Below are 14,592 nucleotides of genomic sequence, written 5' to 3'. Positions count from 1 at the left end.
GTAGATAGATAGATAGATAGATAGATAGATAGATAGATAGATAGATAGATGTATATGTTAAAGTCTTCAAAGATGCTTTGAGGTTAAATGACTAAATATTTTTTATTTCAATTTTTAAACCTTTTTCAGACAATAAAACTTGATCGTTCTTTTCAGAAACATCTTCATCATTCAGACATCGATGTCATTACCTTCATTGTTTCATTTGAAAATGTTTGTGAGCGTGACAAAAGGAGCTAATAAAACTTTAGTTATTTGTGTCAATAAATCAACGGAGCTGTATTGCAGCAAAATCTCTAAATGTGTCCCAGTTCACTTGATATCACCACAATTCACAGTAGAGTTCAAAGTGGCTGAAAAGAGCTGAAATGTTCCTGTTTGCCTCATGTTGGGTTGATACCTCTGAGGTGGCCTGCTGTAACAGTGCAGATGCTATAAATTTGAGCAAAACACATTGTTTTACTTAGACGAAGGATTTCAATTTATCACTGCTGATTGTTCAATGAGAAGCCAAACCTTCACATAAATCAGGGAGCCGAAGCTTCTGCTGCAGCTCAAACACTTTAAAGCTCAGTTTTCTCTTGTTCATTTGGCTCAAGAAGACACGTTTGGGCGGTTACGTTATTTATCTGACGATACAAGACTTTACAGATATGCGCCAAGATTTGATTAAAGAGAAAAATAACCTTCTTTGGATTTGCCATGTCAATGATGACTTGATGACGGAGAATCTACAGTATACCCACTGTTTATTTTTTTTTTGTTTAATTTAATTTCTAAATATACATGATACATCACTACTACAGTACAGTTACACAGATTTTAGTTTTCATAGAAAGATTTGTGATTCTGTTAAATAGACTTTAGATAATAACTCTTCTATTCCTTTCTAGCTGCAAAAATCAATTTACAAGCACAAAAACTTTTTTTTTTTCTTAAAGAACTCTTTTTTTTCTTCCATTAATTCTAATATACTGTATACAAAAACATATTATTTAGGGCAGTGATTCTAAAGTAGTTCTAGTCCCAAATTAGCGAGTATCACCTCAAAAATACTACGGAGCAAGAACAAAAAAGTAAGACAAGCTTAAAGCATATTCATGACATAAGCAAGAAGACGGGGCAAACATTTAACTCTGGTTGAAGATAATTGTTGTATTTGATACAACAATTATCAATCATAAAGAACATGTTCGCAGATTCCTTGCCTTGTTTTTATTAATTGGGGACTGCCAGGTTCTACAGTAATGTAGAATGGCAGACTTCTATTATTATCCACCAGACTTTGGGTTTCTTAACTTTATTTTATTTATTTATATCTTAGTTCTTCCTTCAACTTTAATGCGGCCTGTACTGCAATGTGTACCCCCACAAATGTTATATCAAAAGAACCGGCTCGGCACCTTGATGTGTGCTATTGCTTTTATTGGCTTTTCTAGTTACCATGGTGATGTAATTTGCAAACAAAGACGCCATTTTTCCATTTACAAAATGCCTAACAGAACAAAAAAAGTCCATGCTCAATAATCCAGGTACAACAAATTTCAGTTAGGTCATATGGACTGTTTCTTTTTTTTTTTTCTTTCTTTCTTTTTGTGCTGAAACGTTTCACCTTCCATCCAGAAGGCTTCATCAGTCAAGGAAACACAAAACAAAACTGGTTCTTCCCCCAACAGCTTACTCCAAAGTGGAACAAACCAGTTATGTTGGTGCTAAAATGGTCTCTTTGGCACACATCCTCCTCCAGTGCCGACCCTCTCCCTCGTCAACAGTCATGTCAAACTGGGTCAAAACCAACAAAGTCCATGTTCAATAATCCAGATATACAATCCAACAATTTTCAATCAGGTCATCTGGACAGTTTCTTTTTTTTTCTTTTTTTGTGCACAGACATTTTTAGAACTATTCAGATGAAATTTGGTATAGTGGTAGCTGAGAGTGGACCCCAACAATAATACTGTCAAATAAAATGTTTAAATTGGCAGCAGCGTGGCAGTCCCCATCAAAGTTTCTCCAGGAACTTTCTACTGATATTGTTATTATTTTTTAAATTACTTTTTTACGTTAGAAAAATACATCACTTCTAATAAAATATGCAGTGTAATTACAGCCCAATAACCTAATTTTCCTGAATTTATTGGAGCCAAAACTCATTTTGTCAACTAAACACACAAAATGTGTTGGTCTGGTAAACCACTCATGCTGAGATGTGGAATGTCATCCTGTTTGGCACAAAGAAACGAAGGATTTTAAATTCATGTTCACCAACAACAAGCTTTTTTTACTTTTTTTTAAGACCAGCTTGGTTCTTTTGTGTCACCATAACCTGTTTTTGATTATACGCAGCTGAAACATGTCTGAACAAACTCCAGGATACAAAACTGAATTGTTATTCTAAGCTGTGACACAATGTTGCGGGATTCGAAAGAACTTTAAGTCATAAAAGCTTTGGATGAACTCTCACAGGACATAACCGAGTGGGTCCAATTTAATGTGATGGACAGAAAAAATGAACCTCATATGGATCCTACTAAATACTGGAATGAATATATTGTTATGATTACATACAGGGACATCTATGTTTTAGTTTGTTGTTGTTTTCTCGACTGAACGTCCTGTTAGTCCATGAATGTTGGCATCCTGATGTTACTGAATGTATCAGTCCACTTGGATTAGACCAAATTGGCTATAAATTGAGTACCGTACTTTCCGCCATACATGCCGCATCACCGTACAAGTCACTTCAGTCCAAATATGTCTAATAAAGTGGAAAAAAAACCATAAATAAGTTTGTTTCTCCATATTAGTCACATCTATTATGCGTCACCGGTGACAACCCGGAAACATGGGCCGGTGTTGTGCCAAAAATCGATTGGCTGCCAAATGGTGGCCGCGGGAGCATGCACGGGAGGACTTTAACAAGAATGTTACAAGATTAACACTCAAAAACTATTATTTGTTTGCTCGAAATTACAGTAAAGGTGTGTCTCAGGTTAACTTTTCCTTAATAAGTGCACTTTAACAGTCAAATCCGCTGCAATTCACCTGGGCGGCGCAACGAAATGCAGCTGATTTGACATTTGCTCCAGGAATTCCTGAGGAAGAGAAGGTGGTTTTGTATGGCAAGCTAAGTGTCTCATTAATAGCCACTTTTACTTATTAATGAGACACTTGGCTTGCCATATTACTCGAGTTGCTGAAAATGGTAGTGTTCAATATTTTCCATGTCAGAATGAATGAAATCATCAGATCTCAGCCAAAAATTGGGTTATTAACACGGGAAAAATAATAATAAATAAGTTGCTTCACCGTGTAAGTCGCAAGGCATGCAAATTTGTGCAAAAAGGTACGACTTATACAGCAAAAAGTACGGTAAATATATGGACACATTGATCAGGTGGACTGATAAAATCAGCATCTTCAAAATATTAGTATTGTGTATAATATTGTGAACAAGGTGTAGTTGAAAAATCCTGAACAAACTGAAAAAGTGATGTCAAAGCATGCTGCTTTATTTAAAATAGAGTGGTTATTTTTTATTTTTTTTTTGCCTTCCAAAAAAATGGGGACTGGTCTGGCTCACCCAGTGATCTTCAGATATCATTCAGCCAGGTCTGGATAAAGACATTTTTCTCTAACACATGTCTAGATTTCATAAATGGTAAATGGACTGTACTTTTATAGTGCATTTCTATTTTATCAAGACACTCAAAGCTTTTTACACCACAGTCTGTGCCCTCATTTACCCATTCATACAGCACACATATTTACAAAGACTAGTCGGTGCTTTATCACATTCATACACCGATGGGACACACAGCAGAGGCAATGAGGAGTTAAGTGTTTTGCCCAGAGACACTTGAGCATGTGGCTGCTGGTGGAATCAAACTCCCAACTCTCGCATTGGAGGACGACTACAATTACCATAATGCTAAAAAAGCTGGGCTGCCTAAAATAAATTACCGGAATTACCGGGGGGAAAAAAAAGTGTGCAAGGAAAAATGTATAAATGTAAAGAAATTATTAATCATTTATTTATTTTACTTGGATTTAACTGTAAATCCAGTTGGTTTAATAAATATAGATCTTAAAAAGTGCAAAGTCTGATGTAATGTGCTGCTGCCATCCAGTCTTGAATTTGTAAGCTATTAAATTCTCACTATGCATTTATTCTGTTATCATAAAATAAACACTCGTTGGTTTATTTTTAAATATAATATACCCAAAATTTGATCATTTTGCCCTTCTTTTTTTTTACATTATATGAACATTTTTACCCTCATGATAGTGATTTTTCTCATGATGTTTTTTCCCAGTGTTCTCCCTGGTAACATTTCGTATTGACTTCATGAGGAACATATTTAGTCGCCGCACCACTTGGGATTTTCTTGTGAGCGCACCCCCTGCTGATGTCCAGTCCCTCACCTCGCAGGATTGGTATTAAAGTGATCCATCCGCCCACAGCTCTGCCCGCCATTCACAGGCCTGAATATAAAAAGCTCCTGACTCACTGTGTCCGACTGATTCAAAGGGACACGACAGGAACCTGTTTGAGGTGGTCTGAGCAGAAAGGAACGACCTAAAAATGCGGTTTTTTTACAAGATAAATCAGATTAAATCTATCCAAATTATGTGTGTTTGAACGGCTGAGCAAATCGCATTACTTTTTTTTCTCCTGAGTGGCTGATGTAAATGATCCCCACATAGAAACCAACCTCATTATCTTGTCTGGCATGCAGCACGCACACACAGCCTCACACACTCGTATGGATGAGTCACCTTCGAAAATGTGTGTTCGGAAAGGTTTCATGCTAATTCTTACCGAGCAATCGCCGGTTTCAGTCTGCTCTGCCTCGACCAAGATCCTCAAATTCAACGACGCTTGACTGCATATCACCCGCCACACTGCAAAGAGCTCGTGATTTGTTCGTGCTTGAGGGTGAAGCTCAACTATCACAACAAATAGCTCAATATCTATTAAATTCACTGCATTATAGACATTTTTGTGTTTGCTATAGTGATGAGCTGTGACATCCATCTAGAATCGAGTTGAGTCCAGATATCAACCAGTTGTAGATGTGTGCCTCATGATTCCTTTCAGTTTCAGTAAAACCCACCCTCTGGTTCATGAGATATTTCAAAAGTTCAAGGAGGCTTTATTGTCATTCACATCATATGTGGTACATGAGGTGGAATGAAATTGTCTACTCCATGTCCCACCAAAAATAGTAATAATATAAAGTATATTAAAGAAAAGAAGAACAAGTACAAAGATCTAAGATATATGCTAAACAATAATACTGTAATATGATACGGTGTATTAAACAGCAGCCTGAACATGAGTCAGTTGTGAGCAGATGGGTATGAATATAGCAGCTTATGGTAAGAGATCAGCAGCATGAATAATCAGCAGCACAGGTAAAGTGACATATCACCAATTAAAGTGGTATTACAGTGATTATCCTGGTAGCTGTTCCTCAGTGGTTCTACATTTAATGCTCTGCAACCTACTGCCCGAGGGGAGCGGGGCAAAAAGTGTGTGTGCTGGGTGAGTGGGGTCCTTCATGATGCAGGTGGCCCTCTTCCTGCATGTGGAGGTGTAGATGTCTGTGATGGTGGGGAGGCTGACTCCAACAGACTTCTGTGCAGCCTTCACCACTCTCTGCAGAGCTTTTCTTTCTGCAGCTGTGCAGCCCCTGTGCCACATGTTGATGCTGGAGCACTGGATCTCCAAAACAGATTACCATCAACATTTTAAACCAACGGTGCTCGGACTTTTTGGTCTGGAGACCTCTTACAAGACAGAAACATTTCCATGGACTCCCACAAAAACCTCTTGCTGATTTAAAAACTATTTACAATTTTAAGTATATTTGGTGCATTGATCCCCATCAGTATTTATGTACTTTTTAAAATAGTATGACCTAACTAATAATTGTGATATATTTTGACGGCCTCCAAGCAATGACTCGTGGTCCCCTGGGGGTCCTGGGACCCCAGTTTGAGAGCCTCTGTTATCATGGATGTGCTTGGAGTGTACGGGGTGATTCAGTAGCTCAACATCTGTTAAATTAACAGAGTTATGGAAAATTTTTGTGTTTCCTCATGTGATTAGCTGTGGTGGCCATCTTGAATCCAGTTGAGTTCAAAAGGTATTAAGGTTACTACTTGAGAGTTTCATTAATATTTGTTTGGCAAACCATGAGATATTTTGCTAACAGACATATTTAATGCCAAAGATCTCAGCCAGCCTTTTAGTGCATGTTGAGGATGACTTCCTGCAACTACCACATACGTTTTAGCTCAATATATGCACATACTGTGATTTTTGTGTTGGTTGAGTTTGATTAGCTGTGGCGGCCATCTTGAACAGGGCTGACTCCAAATGTTAACCGAGACGTACAGCCAACGATGAGTGCCATTCATTCAGCATTGTGGACAATATGTACTGAAGGTTACAGATGTTGGTTTGTGAGGGTGATTCCTGTCCTTCACCCCTCCCTCACTCTGTCTCCTCTTTCATTCACCATCTTTTTTCCTCTCGCTCAGCATCTCAGTCACTACTGGCTCTCTGTGTCTCTCTCTGGCCTCCTCCACTGACCCAGTCTTCTCATTCCCGCTCTAAAATATTGATAATGGACTCTCACCCTATTCCTCTCTGTCTCTTGTTTCTCTTCATGTGATTAGAAAACAACAAACAAACAAACAAATAATAATAATAATTAGCAGGTAAACCATTTATCATTTCAAACCAGAAAGCAGTAATGGCACATTTCCTGCAGAGGGGAGCTAAATGATGTCTGAATATTTCACAGCACTCACTGTCCTCTATACTGACCCGGGTTAAACTGGAGCCCGAGAAAAGCATCAGATCCGTGCTTGTCTCGGATCAAATGGCCCCCCTGGCAGCAGCAGCAGCATCACATACATGACTCTGCTCATGTATGTGCACAGAAAGACAGAAGCAGAGGGGCGGGGTGCATCCTTCACATCTTACCGTCAATCCTCCTGTTTCCCTCTTCCTCCTCCTCTTCCTCCTCCTCCTCCTCCTCCGCGCTCACTGCGTCTCCCGCATCCTCTCCGCGCCCTCACCCGCTCCCCCTCCGCTGTGTCCAGCACATTCAAATAATAATAAAAAAAATAAAAAAATAATCTTTCAGGGGAATGGTACCTGCTGGGACTATGTGGCAGTCATTAGCGCGGTTTGTCTCAACAACTGGGCGTCCTCCTCCTGTGGTGGGTGCGATGCGCTCTGCCGGACCTCGCACCCTCCCCTCCGTCCTGTCGAGGCTCGATGTCTTCCCCGCTGAGCTGTGCGACTCTGTGCGTCACGTTGGTATCATAATTCCCACGGGTTTCATTGCCCAGAGATAATGCGGGCTTCAGGCCTTATTACAGCTTCGACGGATGGAGGGAGCAAATAGAATAAAACAATAATGATGAAAAAAAGAGGAATAGTTGGACGCGATGAGCAGCGAAGACAGTAATTAGGCGCAAATTATTGCACAAGCCGTGGCCGCTGTGCGCCTCCGTCGTCTCCAGCCGCTCTCGTCAGTATTGATCGCGTGCCTCCAATGGCGTTTGGCAAATACATCCTTGGATAATAATTATTATCTAACGGGGAATAAGGTCGACGCGCGGAAAAAAGAGTCGTGAAAAGATGCGGCGGCACAACATCAGGACGGATGCTGAGATTTTTGTCGCGTTTTTTTTTTTATTATTCTTTGTAGCTATAGCCTAAGTCACGTTCACGCAGGGGTTAAAATCAAATCAGAGAATAAATACATATATAAAAAAACAAAACAAAGAGAACAGCTGGATAAGCAGGAGAGAGAAGGTGTCCCGGCCTCGCCTTGCATCCGTCCTCTCCTCCTCCTCTTCTCCATCCGCTGCTCCGCTTGTTGCGCGTTCTGCACTCGAGAGCGCGCAACGCGTCTGTTGCGTGTGTGTGCGCACGTGCGTGAGACAGAGAGAAAGTGATGGTGGAGAGAGTGTGTGTGGTGGTGGTGGTAGTGGGGGGGCGGGGGGGGGGCTTCGACTGGATTTTCAAGGTTCGTCTGAGTGAGCAACAATAAAGCTGCTGCGTAGGCAAAAACAAACAAAAGCGCGCGCGCCTTTTTTATTTATTTGTTTATTTATTTATGCATTTTTTTTATTCTGACATCTGTCTCAACCACCAGGTCTCACCCCCTCTGAAATTCATTTGTAAAAATATCACGGAGAAAAGGAGTGATGGGGGGGGGGGGGGGGGGGGGGCTTTTTATGTTTTCCAGCGCGCAGCTCCCGCAACATTCCCACCACGGGAAGCTTTGGCTCGTGCAGCTGCTGATAGGAAATATGACCTATTTGTCAATCTGTCCCCAGCATTAAAGCTCTTTGAATCGAGTTGTTATGGCGCGCGCCAAAGCGCGTGAAATCATCCCAATCAAACCTCAGCCCTCAGTGACACCTGATGATGCTCTGGCTCCATCAGCGCCTCTCATCCATTTTCCTGCATTGCTGCCATTCCTTTCCCTGCTCGCGCTGTGACAGCATGTAGCACATGGACACTCAGGAAGAGGCAAGAACTTCATTCAGATCCGATTTGGGATTATGTTGCAAAAATAGGAAGTGGGGGGGGGGGGGGCATGACTGAGCGCACAAAAGTACCATCAGTGCATCACACAAGTGGGAGAAAGTGTGCAGAGGCTAAACATAGTCTTCAGTGCATTTAAAGGAAATCAGTGATTATGTTCAGCTAGTCCCCCCCCCCCACCCCCACCCCAATCATTCCGTTTTCCCGTGAATGTCTCTGATTGCTGCTTGTGTAGACGACAAAGTGCAGCCAGACTTCCCAAACACTCCAAACAAAACAGCCACTAAAAAAATATTCTAATGGTCCTGAATAATTCATTGATTTCCAAATTATGCGTGATTGGGTGCTGCAGTTTATTAATAAAAATGTGTTTCTGCAGAGCTGGGATTGTGGGAAAAGGAGAAATGGTGTTGACTATTCCTATGGGTGTAATAAAACAAGCTAAGGACCAGATTTGGCCCAGCCTTTGCTTGACTGTGAACTTGGCAGCTTAAAGATGGCCGACAAAACAGATGAGGCCAACAGGGATTTCCTTTTTTTTAAAGAAAGTGACATTTGCTTCTTGACATATTCAGATTCAGATTTTTGGAGTGAAACTGTAACTTTTATTTGGCCGGGGTTGTATAGTTGTCACAAAAACATGAGCTTTATGTTTGTGCGTAATTTAGAAGAGATAAACTGTGCAAAAGTTTAAAGCACCCCTTATTTTTGTGTATCTTACTTCTCGTAAAGTTTAAGATAAGTACTTTGATCGCTTTTCCACTAATTCTCTGTTCAGTCCTTGACCAAGCAGCACAAAAATATGGAAAAAGGATAAAACAACAAAAAGAAAAAAATGTTACTCATTGTTATGACTATGACAGCTTTAAAGAAAAGAGTGAAAACAACATAGAGTCCATAGAAAACTTTTGAAAGATCTTCACCCAGAAGATCTAGTAAATTATATCAAAGATGTATGAATTTTCTGGAGTTTTACTAGAAAGGAAGAAAAAAATTGTCCTGTTGGTAGATGAAGGGAAGAGGATTGGTGACAAAGAATTTAATCAGCGATATATTTTGTGTAAATCAAAGCCTTCCTTTAAAGCAGCACCTATCATTATCCACCTGTCTAGGGTTTCTTAACTTTATATCTTAGTCTTCTGTCAACTTAAATGTGGCCCGAACCACAACGTGTACTCCCACAAATGTTATATCAAAATGACCGGCTCAGCGCCCTGATGTGTGCTATTAATTTTATTGGCGTGTCACGTTACCATGGTAACGTAATTTGCGAATGAAGACACCATTTTTCCCATACAAAACACCTGACAGAACGCTTCGCGCACTAACTGCTGCTGTGAAGTCACATGACTTAAAGTGTAGCGGTCCCTGAAGAGAACTTAGAAAGTCACTGTTGGATACGTTTGAAAATCACAGAAAGTAATCATCAGATATATCTCTGGAACTGATTAACGTCCGGAGCCATTCTGATTCAAGATGGCTGCCACAGCTACCTCAGCAAACACAAAATTCACTATTACTCAGTCATTCTTTGATATATTGAGCTGAAATTTAGTATGGTCGTAGCTGAAAGTGAGTTATTCTTATGTGAATCAAAAATCCAAGATGGCTACCTTAGCTAAAAGGGAAAAATATGATAACTCAGCCATTTTTAGAGCTATTCAGCTAAACTTTGGAACAGTGGTATCTGAGAGGGAACCCCAACACATGGTCTTGTCAAATCACATTTTTAAATTGGCAGTAGCGTGGCAGTCTCCTTCAAAGTTTCTCCAGGAACTTTCTAGTTTGTTCTAATCTCCATCACCATGGCGACCCTCCTCCATCCTTGTCACCTGCTCCTGCTTCCCCTCCTCCATCCCAGCCTCTGATCTTCTTTTTCTTCTTCTTCTCGTCATCCACCTTGTACTTAAGTCTTCTGATAGGGTCACTGAAGCTGCGCATGGACTTCTCCTCAAAGTCCTCCTTCATGAGGAAGTTCCTGTCGATCAGCTCCGCCGCCTCGTGCCAGTTGCGGTAGCAGTCTGGTCCAAGGCGGCTTATCTCCTCCACGGCGTTGGGGATGAGAACAGAGCAGTCAGGACGCAGGACCACCACTGTGGGCACCTCCTTCACATTAAACAAGGTCTCCAGCTCCCTGTGGGTTACACACACACAGGCACACAGCAGCATAGAGCTAATGGATTTATGCAGTGAAGCATATTTAGTGTCATTATTCAGCAGCAGGTAGCACAACCTCTGCTCCCACGCACCTCCTGTAGGGGTCCTCGTAGGTCAGGAACAGGGATTTCTTGGGAAGCTCCTTGAGGAAGTTTTCCAGATGTTCCTCTGACTGATCCAAACTGAGGAATGAAAAGAAATTCAATCATTTGTGTATTGGTCAAAAGCAAGAAAACACCTTTAGTTGTTATAATTTGTGCCTCTTTAATTCAATTCAATTCAAAAATACTTTATTAATCCCAAAGGGAAATTATTTTTGTTGTAACTCATTATCCTCATTTCATTAAGAGATGTTATAGATACTGATGGCTGTAGGCAGGAAGGATCTCTTGTAAAAGTCCATCCCACAGTGGATCCTAAGAAACTGGCTGCAGATGCCGTCCGATCCGTCCACCCAGACTCGGCTGAACTCTCGGTTCCCCCGGGCTGTAGGACCGCCCGAATGCCGGGCAGAACTCCTCCCAGAGCGATGGCCACTCCTCCCAGCAGTCTGCCGAGCTCCTCGTCGCTGCGGACAGCCAACTGTAGGTGCCGAGGGACGATCCTGTCCTTCCGCTGTCATGAGCCGTGTTTCCTGTTAGTTCCAGGATCTCAGTGGTCAGGCTCTCGAGCACAGCTGGCAGGTAGATGAGAATGCGTCCACAGAAAATCCTTTTCAACTCATTTGAACTTTGGGGCTGTAGTTGAGATATTATTTGAGATGTTAATCAGCTGCTGTTGGTTGTAGAAAACTGCCTTGTTGCCATGGTTACGCATCATACCAAATGTCCAAAATAAAAAAAAAAGTTTCAGTAAAAATCTTTCCAGCTGCACAGCATCCAATACCAGAGGAAACAATCATCCAAAAAATGTGATTTACATCCAGAAAAAGAGGAATTAAAGTTTCCAAGAGCAAAATCTCGGAATTAAAGTAACAGAGCTGCAACAACATGCAGCCACCTTGAGCAGCGCAATTCTAGATATGTTATTATTTTTATGTTACTATACACACAACAAACAGTTGTAGATGTGAAACACCGATGGTGTTCTAAATCATAAATGCATGATGTTTTGAAATAAATTCAGCTGATCAGAAAATTTTTCATAAAATGTCTAATTGATGCTCAGAAGTGAGATCTTAAAAATGAGGATGTCATTGTTGTTATCACACCCACATATACTGAGCTGTTTCTGGGGTCTGCAACGTGAGGCTCTTCAGTCCTTCTGCAGTGACTTTCACTGAAAATGTCGTGAACTTTAGTCATTTTTATATTTAAAGTGACAATAATAAAAGGTACGTTTCAGTGTTTATGTCCAATTATTTGCAAAATGTGCATCAAATTTCATCAGCTAAATGACAATAATGTATGGATGGTTTGTCTGAACAAAGTTTTATTAACACATCTGTTAATAAATGTTTGATATATCAATAAAAATTAATTGTTCAGTTTCCTATCATTTGTTAGCCTGTTCTTTGTTTGCTTATGCAGAAGAGTGGCCCTCCAAAGTCACCAGAAAATGTACTTTTTTCAATATTTATCAGATAAAATTGCTGTAAAAGCAAAAACTAAAGTTTTCCACATCTGAAAAAGGCAGTTCATCTTTTTTTATGACTTTAGGCTGCAAACTGATGCTTAATCTCTTCATCTTATTTTCAAATTAACTAAATTTGCCAGCATAATTCTAAACAGGAAACTTCAATTTTCACGTGTACAACCATAAAATTAGAGTTTTTGTTTTTTTCATCCTAAAAATAAGAAACTTTCACAATGCAACAAACTTTTGTTTCAGGTGATTCTGTTGTTTTTATTTAAGGATCAATAAGATTGTGTGGCTCTACACAAACTTTATATAATAAATAGCAATAACTTTTAAGTCATAAAGGTGATATTTAGCCCAGTGATATTTAGATGAAGCCCATGAGTTTCAGAACAATGAAACAGAGTAATACTTGAGTTTTATGCTTTTGCTGATGATGCTATGATAAAAACAGAAGTTTGTCAAGGCATTTAAGAGAAAATGAGTCAAGAGTCAGAAAACAAAGTTGGGGGTGAAATTATTGCTTTTTACCAATAAATAAAAAAACAAAAGTTTTCAAAGACAGAAACATGGTTTAAAAGGCGACGGTCATTTGAAACTGTCCAGCAATGGTTCCTGACCTAAATCAGATCAGACCTAATCGATGCATTCATTTTCACTTTTATGCCGATGACTGTCAAATTTACTTTCCTCTGCAGCACACTGGTGCACGTTCTATCCAACCTCTTCTCGACTGCCTGGTTGACATCAGGGACTGGATGGCTTTACATTTCTTAAACTTTTATAAGAAGTCTGAAGTCATGTTTCCACCAAATGGCACAATCAAGAACCATTGTATCGACCTTTCCTCTCTAGCCTCGTTAGAGAAACAAGTAGTCACTAGTCTGGACCCTTCTATGAAGCTAAACAGTCTTGTAAACATGATTGTTAAATCCTGTTTCTTTCAGTTCAGACTGTCTAAACTGAAACCCATACTGTCCAAAAGTAATCTTGAAACAGTAATACATGTATTCATAGCATCCAGGCTTGATTACTGCATTGCACTTCTTTTTGGAATCAGTCAGACCTCTATAACACATTTACAACTGGTCCAAAATGCTGCAGTCTGATTTTTTACTGGTACAGACAAAAACAGAGCACACCAAACCAGTTCTGGCCTCCTTTCACTTTTGAATTCATTTTAAAATCCTTCTGTATGTTTTTAAATCTCTGAACAGTTCTGCTCCCTCCAATCTTGCTGATCTGCTGCAGCCATATGTCCCACAGCACTCTCTGAGGTCAGCAGACCAGATGTTTTATTGGTTCCAGGCACTCGTTTTAAGCTCAGAGGTGACACCTTCTCTGTTGCAGGTCCAAAACTCTGGAATGCGTTACCACTACATGTCAGGCAGGTTCCTGCTCTTACTGTTTTTAAGTCTCATTTAAAATCTCACTTTTATTCCCTGACTATAGACACTCTGAGTTAATTTTAACTTCTCTTTATTCTATAATTTTAGTCATTTAGTTCTTATCTTTACCTATTTGGGTCTATGTATTTTATGTTTTGTTCTTTGCTTGTTCAATTTTGCTGTACAGCACTTCAGTTGGCCTTGTTGTCATTTTTAATTGCTTCATAAATAAAGTGGTATGGCATGGTATGGTATGGTAAATCCTATAAGGAAAAAATACCAAAACAAATGGGTTTCAAAAACAACATGCAACCAAAAACAAGAGTTCAAGTTGCCATTATAAACAGAAACAGTTGTTTGAGTGTCTGCGTGATGCACCTGATGTACAGAAGAACCAGCTGAGCAGATCGCTCCACGTAGAACTCATCCGTCAGCTGTTTGAAGAAGCTGTGAAGGGTGGGAGCGAACTGCTGGCAGCTCTCTGATTCAGCAGATGCAAAGAGGAGCATCAGGATCCGGTTCTGCAGGCGCAACACAATCTCTCGTTCTGTGTCCAGCTCATCCTGGTCCTTGTTGTTTTTCACCAGGACCCGATCCACAAACAGGTCCACCATGATGCAGAATCACAATGATATGCTCTAGGGATTAGAAATCTGAAGCAAGAGCAGAAAGAAACATGTGTGTTCTGCTTAATGTGTGGGCCGGGTCAGTGTCGGGCTTTTGATTGCGTCAGCAGATGCGAGCGGCTGACAATCCAATTATATACCAACATGGCTTGCCATACAATCACCAGCCACATGCGGCCACACGCTGACTGGCCTTGAAAGAGGTAAAAAGTTCAGTTAAGCTTCAGAGGGACTACTGCCAGTGATCCATCAAAGCCCAAATGGACGT

General features: G+C 40.4%; 2 protein-coding genes across 2 annotated transcripts in view; both read right to left on the bottom strand.

Moving 5' to 3' along the window:
* The window catches only part of LOC119422318 (adhesion G protein-coupled receptor L1), a 52,065-nt gene extending 45,039 nt beyond the window's left edge, over window positions 1-7,026 (bottom strand). The window contains exon 1 of the mRNA XM_037689666.1: window positions 6,998-7,026. The gene's annotated coding sequence lies outside the window, so the exon portion shown is untranslated. The remainder of the gene's footprint in view (window positions 1-6,997) is intronic.
* A 3,349-nt stretch (window positions 7,027-10,375) lies between these two features.
* LOC119422770 (nucleoredoxin-like protein 1) lies at window positions 10,376-14,312 on the bottom strand. Its single transcript, XM_037690166.1, has 3 exons — window positions 14,077-14,312; window positions 10,825-10,914; window positions 10,376-10,709 (listed from the first exon to the last, which is right to left on the bottom strand). The coding sequence occupies exons 1-3, from the start codon at window positions 14,310-14,312 to the stop codon at window positions 10,376-10,378; spliced, it is 660 nt and encodes a 219-aa protein (XP_037546094.1).
* Window positions 14,313-14,592: the final 280 nt, after the last annotated feature.

Source organism: Nematolebias whitei, chromosome 16 (genome assembly GCF_014905685.2).
Source record: "Nematolebias whitei isolate Nwh7 chromosome 16, NemWhi1, whole genome shotgun sequence".
Taxonomy (NCBI): Eukaryota; Metazoa; Chordata; class Actinopteri; order Cyprinodontiformes; family Rivulidae; genus Nematolebias; species Nematolebias whitei.
The sequence above is the reverse complement of the archived record's forward strand: the minus strand, read 5'-3'. Positions and strand labels throughout refer to the sequence as shown.